Source organism: Sorex fumeus, unplaced genomic scaffold (assembly GCF_029834395.1).
Source record: "Sorex fumeus unplaced genomic scaffold, SorFum_2.1 ptg000072l, whole genome shotgun sequence".
NCBI lineage: Eukaryota > Metazoa > Chordata > Mammalia > Eulipotyphla > Soricidae > Sorex > Sorex fumeus.
The window spans coordinates 41078667-41093938 of record NW_026606129.1 but is presented as its reverse complement, the minus strand read 5'-3'; the positions used below and the strand labels follow the sequence as shown (position 1 = coordinate 41093938).

The following is a 15272-nucleotide window of genomic DNA, read 5'->3' as shown; positions in this document are numbered from 1 at the left end:
CCCTACCACTCGCCCTGGTCGGACCCCTGTTCCGACCTGCCCTTCTGCTCCCCTGCAGGCTGCGTGAGGCCAGCCCGTGCCCCGGAAGCAGGATGAGAAGATGGCGCACCTCCTGTTACCTCGGGGCACCAGCAGCTTCCGCAGGTTCACCCGGGAGTCCCTGGCGGCCATCGAGAAGCGCATGGCGGAGAAGCAGGCCCGCGGCTCGGCCACCCTGCAGGAGAGCCGCGATGTGCTGCCGGAGGAGGAGGCTCCCCGGCCCCAGCTGGACTTGCAGGCCTCCAAAAAGCTGCCAGATCTCTATGGCAACCCGCCCCGAGAGCTCATCGGGGAGCCCCTGGAGGACCTGGACCCCTTCTACAGCACCCAGAAGGTGACGGCCGCCCCCACCACCCACCCACGTGTCCAGGCGTCTTCCCATCGAATGAGTGGGCAGGAGAGGGCAGGGCCTCCATCGGGGGCTCCGTGTGGATTGGGGTGGCGGGGGGAGGGGGAGGTGAGTCACTGGTGATCTATATTCCAGTCACCTTCATTTTGGGAGTTCCAGAATAAAAGGCCTGGATGTGCCGCTGGAGATGGTTTGTGGGGAGGGAGGGAGAGCAGCTGTCTGCCTCAGAATCCTCGCCTACAGGAGGGGGAGCCCCTTCCTGGGGAGACTGGAATCACCCCTCCAGACTGCTCTCCACCCCGGCTGTCTGCATGCCCTGGAGTCAGGCATGAGTCCCATCCTGACAAGCCAGTAACCCCCCCGCCCCGCTCCCCACTCCCAACAGCTCCCTACCCACCCCCCAGGAACTTGCTGGGCATGTGGTAGTGCCTGGTGGTCTGGGCTGGGGGCTCTGCAGCACCTGGACGTGGGCAGTGGAACCGAGACAGCCTTTGGGGGCAACAGGTGGAGGAACTGATCTGCCCATTGGTCCGCCTCAAAGGGGAGTGGTGCTCAACTTCCTCCTGCCTCCTTCCCTAGGCGAGTGCTTCTCCCTGGGACTCAGGACCTGGTGCCTGGGCCACTCACGGGGGGCCCTTCCCAGAAGGTCTGCCTCCAGGGAGTGGGGAGGCTGCTGGCTTTGCCGCTGTCAGGGGCCAGGACGTGGGTGAGCGGTGTGCAGGAGCAGGTGTGGTGCCCGTGGTTCATGGGGCAGCCGTGTGTGCTCAGAGGTGCAGAGCCCGGAGCCCAGGGCTATGTGTGTGCATCTGCATGAGTGGGGGTGAGCGACAGCCCTTGGGCTCTGTGTCCAGGTGGAAGACAAGCACAGGGATGGGCCTAGCTCCCTGTAGTTGCTGGGACTCGGGAGTCCTGTTGAGGAAGTTGGGATCGGCCACGGGGTTGTACAAGTCTTAGTCTTAGCCGGTCAGAGGTGGACATAAGCATTGGGGTTGGAGGGGCTGGGGAGATGGCTCAGTGGCCAGGGCCCCTCCCCCCGCACCCCATGGTCCTGATACTTTTGAGAGTGGCACTCCCCACAAGAAGAATTAGGGTCGGATGATGGGGATTTAACTCAAAAAGGTGAAGCAGATACCTAGAGTGTGCAAGACCTCACAGTCGATCCCCCTCAACATTGGCTATAGCTCTGGTAATCCCCCTAGCACTGAACCCCTGGACCACACCTACAGGCTGAATATCACTAGGAATGACCCTAGGCGCCTCCCCCCAACACCAACACCCAATAAAATAAAAAGCACTGGGGCTGGCACTCAAGAGAAGTCGAGGGTTCAGGGATAATGGGGTTGGTGTTTGCTGGGGCAGAAAGTCAGGCAGAGTGGGTCAGGACTGCGCTGCCTTTGGGGACTGGTGAGTTTCCTGAGCATGAGTTAAGCCTACACAGAGTCATGGACACTCTTCTTTTGTCCCTATGTCCTACAACACATGACCTGTGGCTCAGGTAGGAGTCTGGCCTCTAAACGTCCATCTCTCTCACCGACCCCTAACCACACTGCCCACCTTCCCCTGGGGACACACATCCCCAATCACAGAGATTGTAGTCCTGATCTGATCAGCTCAACTCTGCAGCTGCCCAGGTTAAACAGAGGGTGGTCCTGCTGAGCCCCAGAGCCAGGCTTCTCGGCCATGCCTAGGCAGGTGGGTTGGCAGCGGTCGGCACGGGCTACGTCTGGCCCAAACTCAGACTGGCCTTATATGCAGCTCAACCTCCAGTACTCACCCCCCAGTCCCCCTATGCTGGGTGGACACTCTGTCCTGGAAACTCAGAGCCAGGGTCCCCCCCGGAGTGACTCATGACGCCACCACAAGAAGACAGTCGATCATCACTAAGGTGGACAGGTATGGGCTGCTAGGGTAGCTGCTGTCCAGGACTCCAGGGAACAGGACCCCAGTGAGGACCTCTCCCTTCCTGCTCCCATCACCATCCCCGCTCCTCAGCATGGCAAGGTCCTCACTCCCCGGGAGGACTTGGAGGGGCTGGCCAGGAAAGAAGGGGTCAGTCTTCAGGGTAGGCACCCACTGTGCCCTGACCTGTGCTGTCCCCACAGCTGGACTAAGACGAGAAAGGACCCCTTTCTAGAAAGACCCTTGGAACTAGAATTTTGAACCTCAGTGAAATTCCACCCAGCCTGTCATTGCCCTGAACTCGGCCCCATCCCACCCGACCTGGGTCCAGCCTCCCTTTCCCCCCCTCTCAGGCCCTCTCTTCTTCTGCCCAGGGTTCTAGGGCTCTGGGTCAGCAGCCCCTCCTGGGGGCTGTCACCCTACCTAAAGCAGCTCTCTGCCCACAGACCTTCATCGTGCTGAACAAAGGCAAGACCATCTTCCGCTTCAGTGCCACCAATGCCTTGTATGTGCTCAGCCCCTTCCACCCCATCCGGAGAGCGGCCGTGAAGATTCTGGTCCATTCATATCCTTTGTGGTCAGCCCCTGCTGTGTGGGCCCTACACGCTGGGGAGGGGGTGATGGACAGGGCAGACGGCTGAGCGATTGGATTCTGGGTTTGGGGTTCCCGCCGGTCCTTGGACATGTGGTGGGCATATCACCTGGAGGTTGTGGGGGAGATGGGTCAGAGGACAGTTGTGTGGACTTCGCTGGGTTCAGTCCCTTGCCCAGAACCTCCCTTCCTCCTCCCAAATAATGCTCTGTAGTGCTGTCTTCCCGTAGTTCGTCGATTTGCTCGAGTGGGCCCAGTAACATTGTGAGACTTGTTACTGTGTTTGGCATATCGAATATGTCACTGGTAGTTTGCCAGGCTTTGCCATGCGGGTGAGATACTCTCAGTAGCTCTCTGAGATGGGAGGAGGAATTGAACCTGGCTCAGCCAGCTCGGCCGCATGCAAGACAAATGCCCTACCCACTGTGCTATCGCTCCAGCCTCCCCCAAATAATAGACTCTTGAATTCTACCTCCAGAGCTTGCCGAATCAGCCTCATTTTAACAAGAGTTCGTATGATGGATTCATTCAAGAAATCTTTCTCTAGTGTGTCAAAGGAAAAGAAGGATGGACAATCAGTGGTCCTCGGCTCTGATCTTGCCTCCAAAAGTTCCCTGCCTCTGTGCCCCCTGCCCTGTCCTTCCCACCCATTTTCCTGCACCTTGAGCAGGGGAGATCGTGCTCCCCAGTAAAGAGGCTTTGGAGGTGTCTCCGGCCGCGTCTTTTCCAGGGAGGCACCGCCCGTCTGATGAGGTGTTGACAAAGTGCTGTCTCCAGTCACTCTGACTGGTGCAGTGACTTCAGGCTTTCATTGGGACTGTGAGGTGTCCTGGGGACCTCACACTTCTGGGGGGCAGGGGAGAAATTGGCATGAGGCAACTGACTCAGGCTGGCTTGGAGGCCGGCCTTTAGAAGAATGTGCCTTAGGTGGAGGGACAGGTGTATGTATCTGCAGCTTCTGTCAGGTGATGGCTCAGGAATGTGATGGTGACCTGGCTGGGGTGGGGACGATGGACTGGCTTGATGAAATGGATCAGGTCCCCCTCTCTTCCCTGCTCTGGATGGACCTATCCTGAGGCCAAAGCAAAGACCTCCCCACTACCCACCACACAGGCCCTGAGACTTCAGAGCTGCTCGGGGGCCTTTGCCTGTGTAGATGGTAGGAGGGGCCCCTGCCTGAGCCCCAATGCCTGTTGTTAGTTGGGGGAGGGTAGGGGAGAACCCCAGTGCCTGGTGTTAATTGGGGGCGTCTGGGGGGACTCAGTACTGAGTGTGCTGTCTGCAAGAGGATGCACCATGTGTCTGCATGCAGGTGGCCCAGCGCCTGCTGTCCCCAGCTACCCCCATCCATGTCCCTCAGGAGTGGACAGATAGATGCCATGGGCAGGGAAGTCTGCCATTCGCAGCTGCATGTTGCTTGGTAAGTGGTAGTAAGGGTCTCCGTTTCATTAGGAGCTGTTCTTTCTGCTCCTCTCTTCTTTTTCCTGTAGGTGCCGGCCACCTCGCCAGGCACCCTGAGATGGAGGCCGGAGAGATAGCACAGTAGGTAGGGCACTTGCCTTGCACACGGCCGACCTGTATTCAAGGTCTGCTAAGCCCCACCTGGAGCCAGGAGTGATCCCTGAGTGCAGAGCTAGGAGTAAGCACCACTGAGTGTGGCCCCCAGAACAAAACCGAAGAATACTTACAACAAGGGGACAGAGAGATGGCAGACCAGGGCGCTTGCCTTGCACACAGACAACCCGGGTTTGATTCCCAGTGTCCCATGTGGTCCCCTGAAGCTCTGCCAGGAGCGATTCCTGAGTGCAGAGCCAGGACTAAGTCCGGAGCATCCCTGGCTGTGGCCCCCAAAACCAAAACAAGAGGAAGAAAACAGCAGGCCCCCTGAGCCTGAGTGGAGCGAGGCTCTGTCCTCGGCCCCTGAGAAACAGCATTGTCCCCTGAGGCTGGTCAGTGGCTCTCTGGACCCCGCGCCCAGCTGACGGGTGCTGGGCTGAGCCTGCTTCCTCTCCCAGAGCCCGTCTCCCGGGGTGCACCCCAGGGCCTTTGCCTCCCTGAAAGCATGCACAGGCTCCCGCCTGGGGCTTCTGCTCCATGTTTCTAACCAACCCAGCACTGTTTGGCAGCCACCACAGCTCCCAGGGGACACACAGCAGCCCTGAAGGGTGAGGGAGGAGGGAGGGTGGAGGGGCGGGGCCTGGACTGGGCCTTGGGGCGGATGAGGCCAGGGAGGGAAGTTGGGAGAGGAAGGGAGGGCACAGGACACCCCAGGCTGGCTGGGGAGTCCCTGGAATGGCCGCTCTGGGGCTGTGAGGTGCTGGATCTGCAGCATGACCCATGCTGAGGGCTCTGAGATGCCGGTTCTGTGGCAGGAATTATGTTGAGAACTCTGGGGGCTGCGGGGAGGGGGCACTGTGTGCCCCAGGACGGAAGCATGTCTCTGCATCATTCAGCTTTGACACTCACTGCCTGGAGAGTCGTTGTTGACCCTGCTGCACTCCCTGTCCAGTGGGGGCTCTGTGCCCTGGAGCCCTGCCCTTCACAGCACGGGGCTCAGACGCTTGGAGTGGCACCTGTGGGTTCTTACGGGCATGGCTAACTCCCAGCTCCCCCGAAAGTAGCGAGTCAGCAGAGCCTCACCCTGGGTGCCTGTGCACCCCTCCCCGATGCCCTCAGGCCGCTGTTTCCAGTGTCCGACTTCGAGAGCAGATTTCTGGTCCTTTCCAGACTCGCATCGCCAGTTGGAGCCTTGGGGCTCTGTGAGTTCTCTGTGCATCTCCTTTCTGACTTGATGGATGCAGAATATGCATGCCGTACCACTCAGCATTTTCGATTATACATCTCTTGGGTGTATTTTTTCTCTTTGGCATATTCAGAAGGTCATATCACCATCATCCCTAATTTCAGAACATTTCCATCAGCCCCCCAAAAGAAAGCCTTTTCCCATGTAGCCAGGACTCCTCATATCTCATGCAGAGATTTCATATTTTGAATTTTCAACTTTCACTTGGCTTAGCTTTTCTTTAATGCGGTAAACAAAATTACATATGAACAAGGTTGATTATCTATCTTGATCGCTTGTGAGAGTGCTGTTAGCTTGCATTTCCACTGTCATGTAAATATCTCTAGGACTTTTTCATCTTGCAAAATCCAAACCCAGGGCCCATTATTGGCTTATATTTTTATATCCCTCAAACATCTGAGTTGACGCTAACCCATTGGGAAGGCCAAGGAGCGGCATAGACCAGCTTAGAGGGGGCTAGGCATGCAGCCCTTCCTCCCAAGTAAAATACAACTTGGAAAGGGGACATTTGGGGACCTTGCAAGGACCTTTGGTCATTCTGCTCAAGACTCAGTGCCCCGCACTCGTAATGTGGTCCTGGGAAATTGCCTAAAAATTAAATATGGGCATGTAGAAATACTTTTTCCTCTGTATTTTTGTTAAGGTTTTTAGAGTATGTTCCTGGCAGGATTAAATCAAAGAAACCAGCTGAACTCCAGATTCAAAGACAGAGGGACCTTACATTCCATAGAGAAAGCATTCTGCCTTCCTGGGTGCATGGAACCTGTTCACAAAGTCAGCCCTGGTTCTTGAACGGACTCAAATGGTCAGTCAGACCATCTGTGTGAGCGTACATGCTTTCGTTTAATAGCACACATCCTGGGACATTACCTGCCTGTGGCCGAGTCACTGCTCTGGGGCAGTTTTCCTGTCTGAAGGCTGGGCCGACAGGCTTTCCCTCACAGCAGCGCAGGCAGCGTTCACTGCCATTTTAATCAGGAGGCTGCGAGTGGGTGTTTCGGGATAATGACACCACAGGATTGAAGATGTTCAGCAGAGCTTCTGCCTGGAGAGCTGGCCTCTGCCGCTGCCCACACGATGGACCAGCTCAGTCATCAGCCTGCAGCCGGCACTGCGAACAGGTGTGCGCTGGCTGGCCGGAGCATGCTTGACTCATCCCTCTGGGATTGGCGGCATGCTGGGCTCGGCGGGGGACCTGAGCACGCTCTGGGGCAGCCTCAGACTGAGGGCTGAGCTGAAGTCAAAGAGACTATGTGTGTGCTCACACTCACACAAGTTCACGCACACACGCGCACCCCTGCACACACTGGCTCACACGTAGTCACACGCACACTCTCACGTGCTTGTACATGAATACACATAGACACACTCACAGTCTCACGTATACACACTTCCACATATTCACACTTTCACACACATATAAGCACTCCCTCACATAGACGGTTGTACATCCTCATGTGCATACTCTCACGCTCTCACATACACACAGGAATGATTGGCAGTGATAGAAAGATCATCCTCCAGGCCAGGAGTTTTTGATCCATCAAATGACATGAAGAGACCTAGAGTTGTTTCTATGTCTAGAAAAGACAAAACCTAGCCCGGCTAGTCCTACCATTTCCCAGCGAACCTAGCTGGCAGGAGTCTGGAGGGCAGTGACCTCGGGCTTGTCCCGGTCTTCAGAGTGGATTCAGCTCACCTGTCTGTTCAGCTCACCCAGGCTGGGCCTTGGGTCGGAGGCGGCCGGTCCACCGCGGCTATGGCGCCTCTGCCCAGCTGAGAGGGTGCTGTGTGTCCACAGAGCAGGGTCTGTCAGCCTTGATCCCCACTCGCTCTAAGGTGGCTGAACCGGCTTCACCCTGAGCAGCCTTTGGAGGGAGCCTCCTCAGTGCCTGTCTTAAGGTCCTCCAGGAAACCCAGCCCAGACGCGGGTTTGGTTTCTTGAGTGTCAAACCCCGAAAGCACCCCCACGGACCCCAGAGGACCAGATAGGGATGCTCAGTGGCAGACAGCCCTTTTCCTCCTCCTGGTGGCCATCTGCAACTCATGAAAGGCATGAACTGCTCCCTCACTGGTTCTCAAACCTCCCTGTGGGTGGCAGAGGTTGGAATACATCCTCCTTTGGCCAGGTGAGGGCCTGATGCCAATATGGTAGGGTATCCCTAGTGACCCATGGACTGTGGGGTGGCTGTGCAAATCTTCTTAGCAGCAGGACTCATAGCAGAGGCCTGCATCAGGGCTAGCCTACACTGACCAGCTCCATCCCTCCCCCCCCCCCGCACCTCCCAAACCTGCTTTCTCTCTGACCGTTGTCATGAATGATCACAGCTTCACACCATGTCCATATATTATCATATAGTTCTGGAGCTTAGAATTCCAAAATGTTCTGGGCACTCGGCAGGGCTGCGTTCTATTCTGGAGACATAGGGGGAGAAGAGAAGCTGTATTCTAGACTTTGGTTGTTTGTAGAATTGTGTGAATTCCTGGCTTGTGGCCCCCTTCCGTCCGTCAAGCTAGCCACAGCTGCTGGAGTGCTTCTCCTCTGCATTTCTCCTGCTTTCCTTTTCTCCTTCTAAGGACCTTATGGTGACGTGGGGTGCTCCCAGCTAATCCCCAATCCTCTCATCTCAGGATCCATCGTTGAATCTCATCTGGCCATACAATTTTTTTTTAATCTAGTTTTTAATGAATCACCATGGGATTACTACAGACTTACAGATTTTCGTGTCTACGTTTCAGTCAGACAATGATCGAGTACCCATCCTGGCCATACAAATTAGCATGCATGGTTTCCGGGGGCTAGGATGTGTCTGTCTTTGGGGAGCCATTATTCTACCAACGCTATCCCTCTGCTTAAACTCTTTGTGCCTTGGTCTCCACCACTGTTAAATAGAAACTCCCCAGCTCCTGGGACTAGTAGCAGAGGAGCTGGTTCATGAATATAGAAAGCACTGCTGGGTACCTGTTAGGAGCTCTACCAGTACTGGCTCAGGGCATCATCACTTTTGTACTTTCTGACATCAGTGGATGGTGGATGTGGCTGATGGGGTGGGTGAGAATGCGTTCACTGGCGGGGAGGGTGGGAGTATCAGCATGGAGCCAGGTGTGTGTAAGGGGAAAGTGATCCCAGATCCTGCCCTGGGGATCTGATGAGACAAACAGGCCTGGACCTAGAAGCGCTCAAACAGGCAGGGATGGGCAGACGCTATGCCAAGCTCCAACCTTTCGCTGGACAGAAATTCAGTCCCAAAGCCTGATCCCCTCATGCTCAGAGAAGCTGGAGGATCTGTTCTGAACTGAGTGCTGACTTCGCATTGCACTAATTCCTGACTTTCCCCAGGGAGCTGGGGGTGTGGAGAACATCTCACGGGAGTCCTCAAGAGGCCTCACCCTCTCCCCAGGACTTGGCACCCCAGGCAGGCCTGTCTCTAGTGCGTGTGTCTCTGGGTCCAGCCGTGGAGAGGGCAGTGGTGTGGCAGGGAGAAAAAGGCAATCCACTGCAGTAGGAGCTGGGGTCCCCCCTGGGACTGACTCTCAGCCTCTCCTCGGGGCTGGGTGGGCCTCTGTGAGGGCAGCGGAGTGTCCCTGCGTGGGAGCTGGCCCTCATTTTCCCAGTAGTTCTTGCCGAGGTGGGGAAGCCATTGGGAGCCCATTGGAGCTGCAGCCAGAGGGACTTAGCCCCGCTTCTGAACAACACGCAGCTATGCGGACACAAGCTGGGGTTCTCCGGGGGGTTGGGGGCAAGGGGCCCGATATCCTGGGCTGTAGAAGCTGTGGAGGCTGCAGAAATCAGGGAGCCTGGGCAGGTCACTGAGAGGGACTGTCCTGCTAGGGGTGCTCTACTGTGGGGATATTCCGCTGGGCAAAAATCCTAATGGGGTGGGGTGGCCCTTCTGCCACCCTCCTGGGGGTGCTGCGCTGATGGCTTTGAGGGGCAGAGGGAGGAGGATCAGCAGAGCAGAGGGCAGAGTGAAGCGCCCTCTCTCCCAGCACTGTCCTCACAAGGCCTAGGCACTGCTCGAGGCCCACCCTGGGTCAGGGGTCAGCTGGAGGGATGCAGAGGCCTGCCCCGGGACCCGGGCTGTGCCCGCAGAGCCACAAAGAGCCCAGGTCTCTCCACAGTGGGGCTGGGGCCGGGCTCCAGCTGTGGCTTTAAGACCTCTGGGATTGGCCCTGCAGCCAGCATCCATGTCCGGTGGATGGGCAGGGGGGGCGGGGGGGCAGGCGAGGGCCTGGCCGGCCCCTGTGCTCGTTCTCCTTGACGCGGCCACGCTCTTCAGCATGCTCATCATGTGCACCATCCTGACCAACTGCGTGTTCATGGCCCAGCACGACCCGCCGCCCTGGACCAAATACGTCGAGTGAGTAGCCGCTGGCCTCCCAGAGAACCCTGCTGCCTGCCTACCCCCTTCCACACTCATGCCCCGAGCCCCCCACCCCGAGAGAGGGGCCATGGCCAGCCTTAATCCTTGACCTTTGACCCATCCCCTGCCCCCACTACCAGCCTCACCGCCATCTGGTTGCTCCAAGATGTGCCTTTTGGGAGGGAAAGAGCTCCATGTCGGCAGAGTGGGGGGTGCTCCCCGCCTGCCCCTCGGGAGGGTGGCGAGCATTGGAGAAGGCTCTGAAGAGGCAGTGGTGTGATCACTTACCGACACTGCGTGCAAACGTCTCAGCAGGCGAGCGCTGTCGAGATCCGCAGCTTAGGGTCCCTTAACCCTCCCCGAGGTGGTCCCGCAGGGAAAGGGCAGGGCCATCCCTTCTTCAGTTCCTCTCTGCTCTCCCCACCTCCCCGTGGATGGGCATCAGGACCTGCTGCTCAGCCCTCACTCAGCCGTGGCTCCAGAGCCACCAGAGAGCACACCCCCCCCCACCCGCTCCTAGCTGTGTGTGGCTCCCGCTTTCAGAGGACCAAGATGGGATGCTGGCACAGTGGTTGCTACCAAGGTGGCTTGCAGGGCGACAGTCCATGTTCACACAGGCGCTGGGAGTGCTTTCAGAGCCAGGGCCTGTGTCCGGCTGCTGACCCTGGGGATGCAGCACAGGTGGACTTCTCCCATGGCAGCCCCGGGCAGCATCTGAGCACCTCGAGCAACTGCCAGCCAGGGTCAGGAGCTCGAACACTCACCTCTCTAAGGCCCCGACTGCCCACTCTCATTCGTCACTGCAGGGTGAAGTGTCGCAACATTGAGTGTCCTTCCTTCCCACAGGGCTGCCCAGTGCCTGAGCTGGGAAGCCAGAGGAAGGGTCTGCCTGGGGGAGAGTAGTGGACAGTGGGAAATCGGGAAGCCAGAGAGAGAGAGAGAGAGCCCAGGGGAGAAGGCACTCGCTTTGCAACATGGCAGGTTTTATCACAGCCCCCATATGTGGTTCCCCCCAGCCCTACCAGAAGTGACCCCTGAACGAATGTTATGGGGGGAGGGGTTGGCCCCTAAACAAAACACTGCCAAATAAACACCTGGGGACAGAGCCCGACCCCTGACCCCAGCACTGAGAGCCCTGGAGGGAGGATGCCCCACGTTGCTGAGAAGCCCCCCTCCCCCTGCCCCCTCTGCCTCCCCAGGTACACTTTCACTGCCATTTATACCTTCGAGTCTCTGGTCAAGATTCTCGCTCGAGGTTTCTGCCTGCATGCATTCACCTTCCTGCGAGACCCGTGGAACTGGCTGGACTTCAGTGTCATCGTCATGGCGTAAGTATCGCCGGCGCTGCCCTGCCGTGACAATGCCGCCCACGTGCACACCCTGAGCACCTCTCTCTGCACGGGCTCTGTGGAGCATAGCCCCTCGTAACTGCTGGTTCGGGGGGCTCTGACGGGCGTGGTGGGCTGGGCTGCTCCATCTCCTGGGGCTCTGCTTCAGCCCCAGGCTCCAGGAACCTCGTTGGGGTTGTGCTTTCGTGGCTGGAGAGAGAGCACCACGGCCAGGGACACTGGCCCGGCACACAGCCCGCCTGGGTTTCATCTCAGGCACCACGTATGGTTCCCCTGAGCGCTGCCGGTGATCCTGGAGCACTGAGCCAAGAGTAAGCCCTGAACACTCCCGAAACCCACTCTTGCCTCCCCCGCCCCCTCAAACAGGTGACTGGCTTAATCCCCTCTGCCTTGTGCACCCAGTACTTGGGCCTGAAATCTCTGGGTCACTGGGAACAGTAACTGGGATTCCAAAGCCATTAAGCGTGAAACTGCAAGTGACACCACTTCCCTTGGTGCTTAGCCAGCCCTGGCGGTTCCTACCCAGACAGTTCCTGTCTCACGCTTTACACAAAGGCACCTGCTCACTGACACGCCCCAGGCGGGATGGGGCCCTGGGGTATTTTTTTTATCCCCATTTCACAGATGAGCAGGTGGTTCTTCTGCATGGTCGAGCCTGTTCTCGGCCCCTGCTGTGCAGGCAGAGGCATGGTGGGGGAGGGGAGGAGGGGGAGGGCAGGTCTCAGGCAGTGAATACTCTGTTCTTGGGTGACGATGCATTGCCAGGGCATGTTCCCAAAAGCCTGGTGGGCATGGAGGGCTTGGCAGGGGCAGAGCTGGGCACTACTTGTAGGCCAGGAGCAGGGGTCAGCATGGCAGGGCCTGTCCCCCCAACCCCCAACAGTGGAAGAACAGTGCTGAGCCAGGGGGAGTCAGAGTCCTGCTTAACGCCTGCTGTCCAGGATTTTCAGGTTTCCTGAATGTACCTTGTCTGGGCAGAGCCTCTGCCTGTCCCCCCTGGAAGAGAGCAGGAAGAGGGGCAACTGCACCCTGCTGAGGGGCGCCTTCAGGGGAGGGTGGATCTGGTGGTCAGAAACTTCATCAAGGAGCAGGGAGAGGGTCCACATGGTGGAGCACTGGCCTCTGAGGTATGAACCCTTGTGTGGGCTCCCTGGAACCGCATGGCTCCTGGGGGCTGCGGGAGAGCCCTGGGGAACTCCAGGCGTGGCCCTGCTGGCTTTCATCACCTCCAGGGCCCAGCAGTGACACCCCCCCCCCCAGTCCCTCTGCAGGTGGCTCCCATTAAAAACAAAACAATGGCCAGGGAGATGCCCAAAGGGCAGTGCAAGTGCCTTACTTGGCACAGACCCTGGTGTCATGTGGTGCCCTGGGGCACTCCAGAGTGGCCCCCAGCACTTCCTGGTCGCCTGAACTTAGCTGTCAGGCCCAGCACTGATGGCCACAGTGCTGGGAGTGGCCACAAGGCTTCCAGCTGGAGATGGGGAGAGATTGACTCAGGCCCAGCAATTTACAGATATGGAAACTGAGGCTTAAGGAGCAACTACCCTGACCCCTCTCTGCTCCCTCCCCCCCAATCCAAAGGTGACTTAGGCCTGGGCAGAGCTGAGGGCATAAGAGGAAGAGGAGCAGGGGGTGAGGAAGCAGAGGGAACAGGGGAATAGGAAGGAGCCATGGCTAAAGGAGCCAGGGGGTGTCCAGGCCGGGAGCCACAGGCTCGACTTAGTTTTTGTGATGGCCAGCCCAGCTGTGGACAGACAGGAGGCTGCAGAGGGTGAGACGGCAGATAGCAGCAAGGAGGTCAGCTCAGGAGGTCCCAGAGAGGGGGTGGACGTTAGCGGGACAGGGGTGCCCGGGAGAAGGTGACCCGGTCGCTTTTAGGTAGACTAAGCATGGCTGGTGGCCAACTGGAGCTGGAGCTGCGAGGTGAACGGGGTCGCCCTCTGTGGAGAGGGAGGTCGGAGAGAAGCACGGGGCGGGCAGGCTGCACATCAGAGGTGCCGCATGGAATGGGCTTCGTGTGCCAGCACCCCAGGATGCGAGACCGAGCACGCAACTAGATATTCCCGTCTGGGGCTCAGGAACGAGGTCCGAGGTGGGGATGTAAATTTAGAAGCCGTCAGGATGCAGATGGCATTTAAGCCCGAAGACCGGATGAGGTCATGCAGGAATGAGAGTGGCCAGGGAAGGGATGGCGCCGGGGGAGGGGGGGGTCGTAGTCAGGGAGAGGAGGCCAGAGCACTGAAGGGGAGCTGGGAGAGAGGGGGTGGCGTCCTCAAAGCCACGAAGACTCTGATTCAATGTAGGAGAGACCACAAGGGAGCCAGGAAGTGAGGACCACGCACGGGCCCACTTCTAGAGTCAGAGTGGGTGTAGAGCTCAGGGATCTTCTGGACAGGAGGGCTCCTTGGAGCCCAGGGAGAGGGGAATTCGGGCGAGGATGGACATCAGCTATGCGAGGTTTGCAGTAAGGCACAGCAGAAAGGCTGGGGAGTGAGCTCAAAGGGCTGGAGCTCTTGCCTTGCATGCGCGAGACCCCAAGCCCCATCCCTGTTGCCGCATGTGTCCTCCCAGCACTGCTGGGTATCACCCCAGTGACCCCTGAGTATCTCTTCGCTGGCTCCTGTGGCCCCCGGCATCACTGGGCTGAGTATTGCTGTCACTAGCCCCCATATCCCCAAGCATCACTGTTAAGCCATCGCCCCCCCCCCAAAAAAAAAAAACTAAAAACAAAAAGTTGAGGGTCTGGAGCAATAGTACAACAGGTAGAGCTGCCTTGCATGCTGCCAAACCTGGGTTCTATCCCTGGCACCCTATATAGTCCCTTGAGCCCTGCCAGGAGTGATCTCTGAGTGCAGAAGCAAGAGTATTGCCCTGAGCAGTTCTGAGTGTGGCCCGCAATTTTTTTTTTAATTAAAAAATAAAAAACAAAGTCATGGCTACCTGGAAAACAGGATCAAGGAGGATGTTGGATAAGAAGAGGTATGTGGTGGACTTAGAGGAACCCTCAGCGGAGAGGGGAGTTTATAGCAGGAGGCGGGGGGAAGGAGTGACACCCTCGGTCTGGCTTGAGGGGTGGAATCCAGGCCCCCCGCACTGGTCAGAGAAAGGAAGGCAGAATTGCAGATGGCCGGGGTGGAGTTCTGCTCGGGTAGGTAGAGTCAGTGAGGAGAGAAGCAGGAATGTCTCACCTGATCACACTCCAGAGGACCCTGAGACTGGTCAGCGGAGAGCCCTGGGAGGGAGGCAGGTCAGAGCAGGACTGTGTCACGGCATCTGTCCCGTTGTCCATACTCCCAGGCAAAGGCCTGGCCCCAGCCACTTGTCTGACTTTAAGAAACAGCCCAGTGCTCTGGGGGCCGCGCTGTGTCCTTGGGTCCTGGCAGGCCTACGTGAGACCTCCCCCCCACCCACTGCCCATCCCTACTCCCATGGGATCTCCCAACACACTAACTGCTGGGGCTCCCCTCTGTGCCGAACCTCAGAGGACAAAGCAGACAGAAACGGGGGTCACAGGCCACCAGACCATTTCCTCTCCTGAGCTTTGCAGGAATGACACACTCCGTTCTCCTAGTAACTCCAGGGCCCCCTTGAGAAGTCCCATGTGTGCCAGGGCCAGATTTGGCCAGCAGCTGTGACTGACGGTGGTTCCGCCTAATGAAACCTGTGCACGCGTGCTAGGGTTAATGCAGCCCAGTGCTGTTCTGCCTGTCGCCAGGGAGGTGTGGTAACTCAAAGGGCTCCTGGGATCGTCCCAGAGTCCCCAGGGGCAGAAAAGTCCCATCTCCTGAAACGCCCTGGCCCTGTCCTTCATTCTCCAGATGAGGAAACTGAGACTCGAAGCTCTTACCACCGACCCCCGTTAAAGGATGGGACTAGA

At 58.0% G+C, this 15272-nt stretch overlaps 1 protein-coding gene across 1 annotated transcript in view; it reads left to right on the top strand.

Annotated features, from left to right (window-relative positions):
- Nucleotides 1-15272, top strand: part of SCN5A (sodium voltage-gated channel alpha subunit 5) — a 110283-nt gene that overhangs the window by 17804 nt on the left and 77207 nt on the right. Inside the window, exons 2-5 of the mRNA XM_056129063.1 lie at nucleotides 59-373; nucleotides 2734-2852; nucleotides 9954-10043; nucleotides 11246-11374. Coding sequence (XP_055985038.1) covers nucleotides 101-373; nucleotides 2734-2852; nucleotides 9954-10043; nucleotides 11246-11374 — 611 coding nt within the window. The 5' untranslated portion in view covers nucleotides 59-100. The remainder of the gene's footprint in view (nucleotides 1-58; nucleotides 374-2733; nucleotides 2853-9953; nucleotides 10044-11245; nucleotides 11375-15272) is intronic.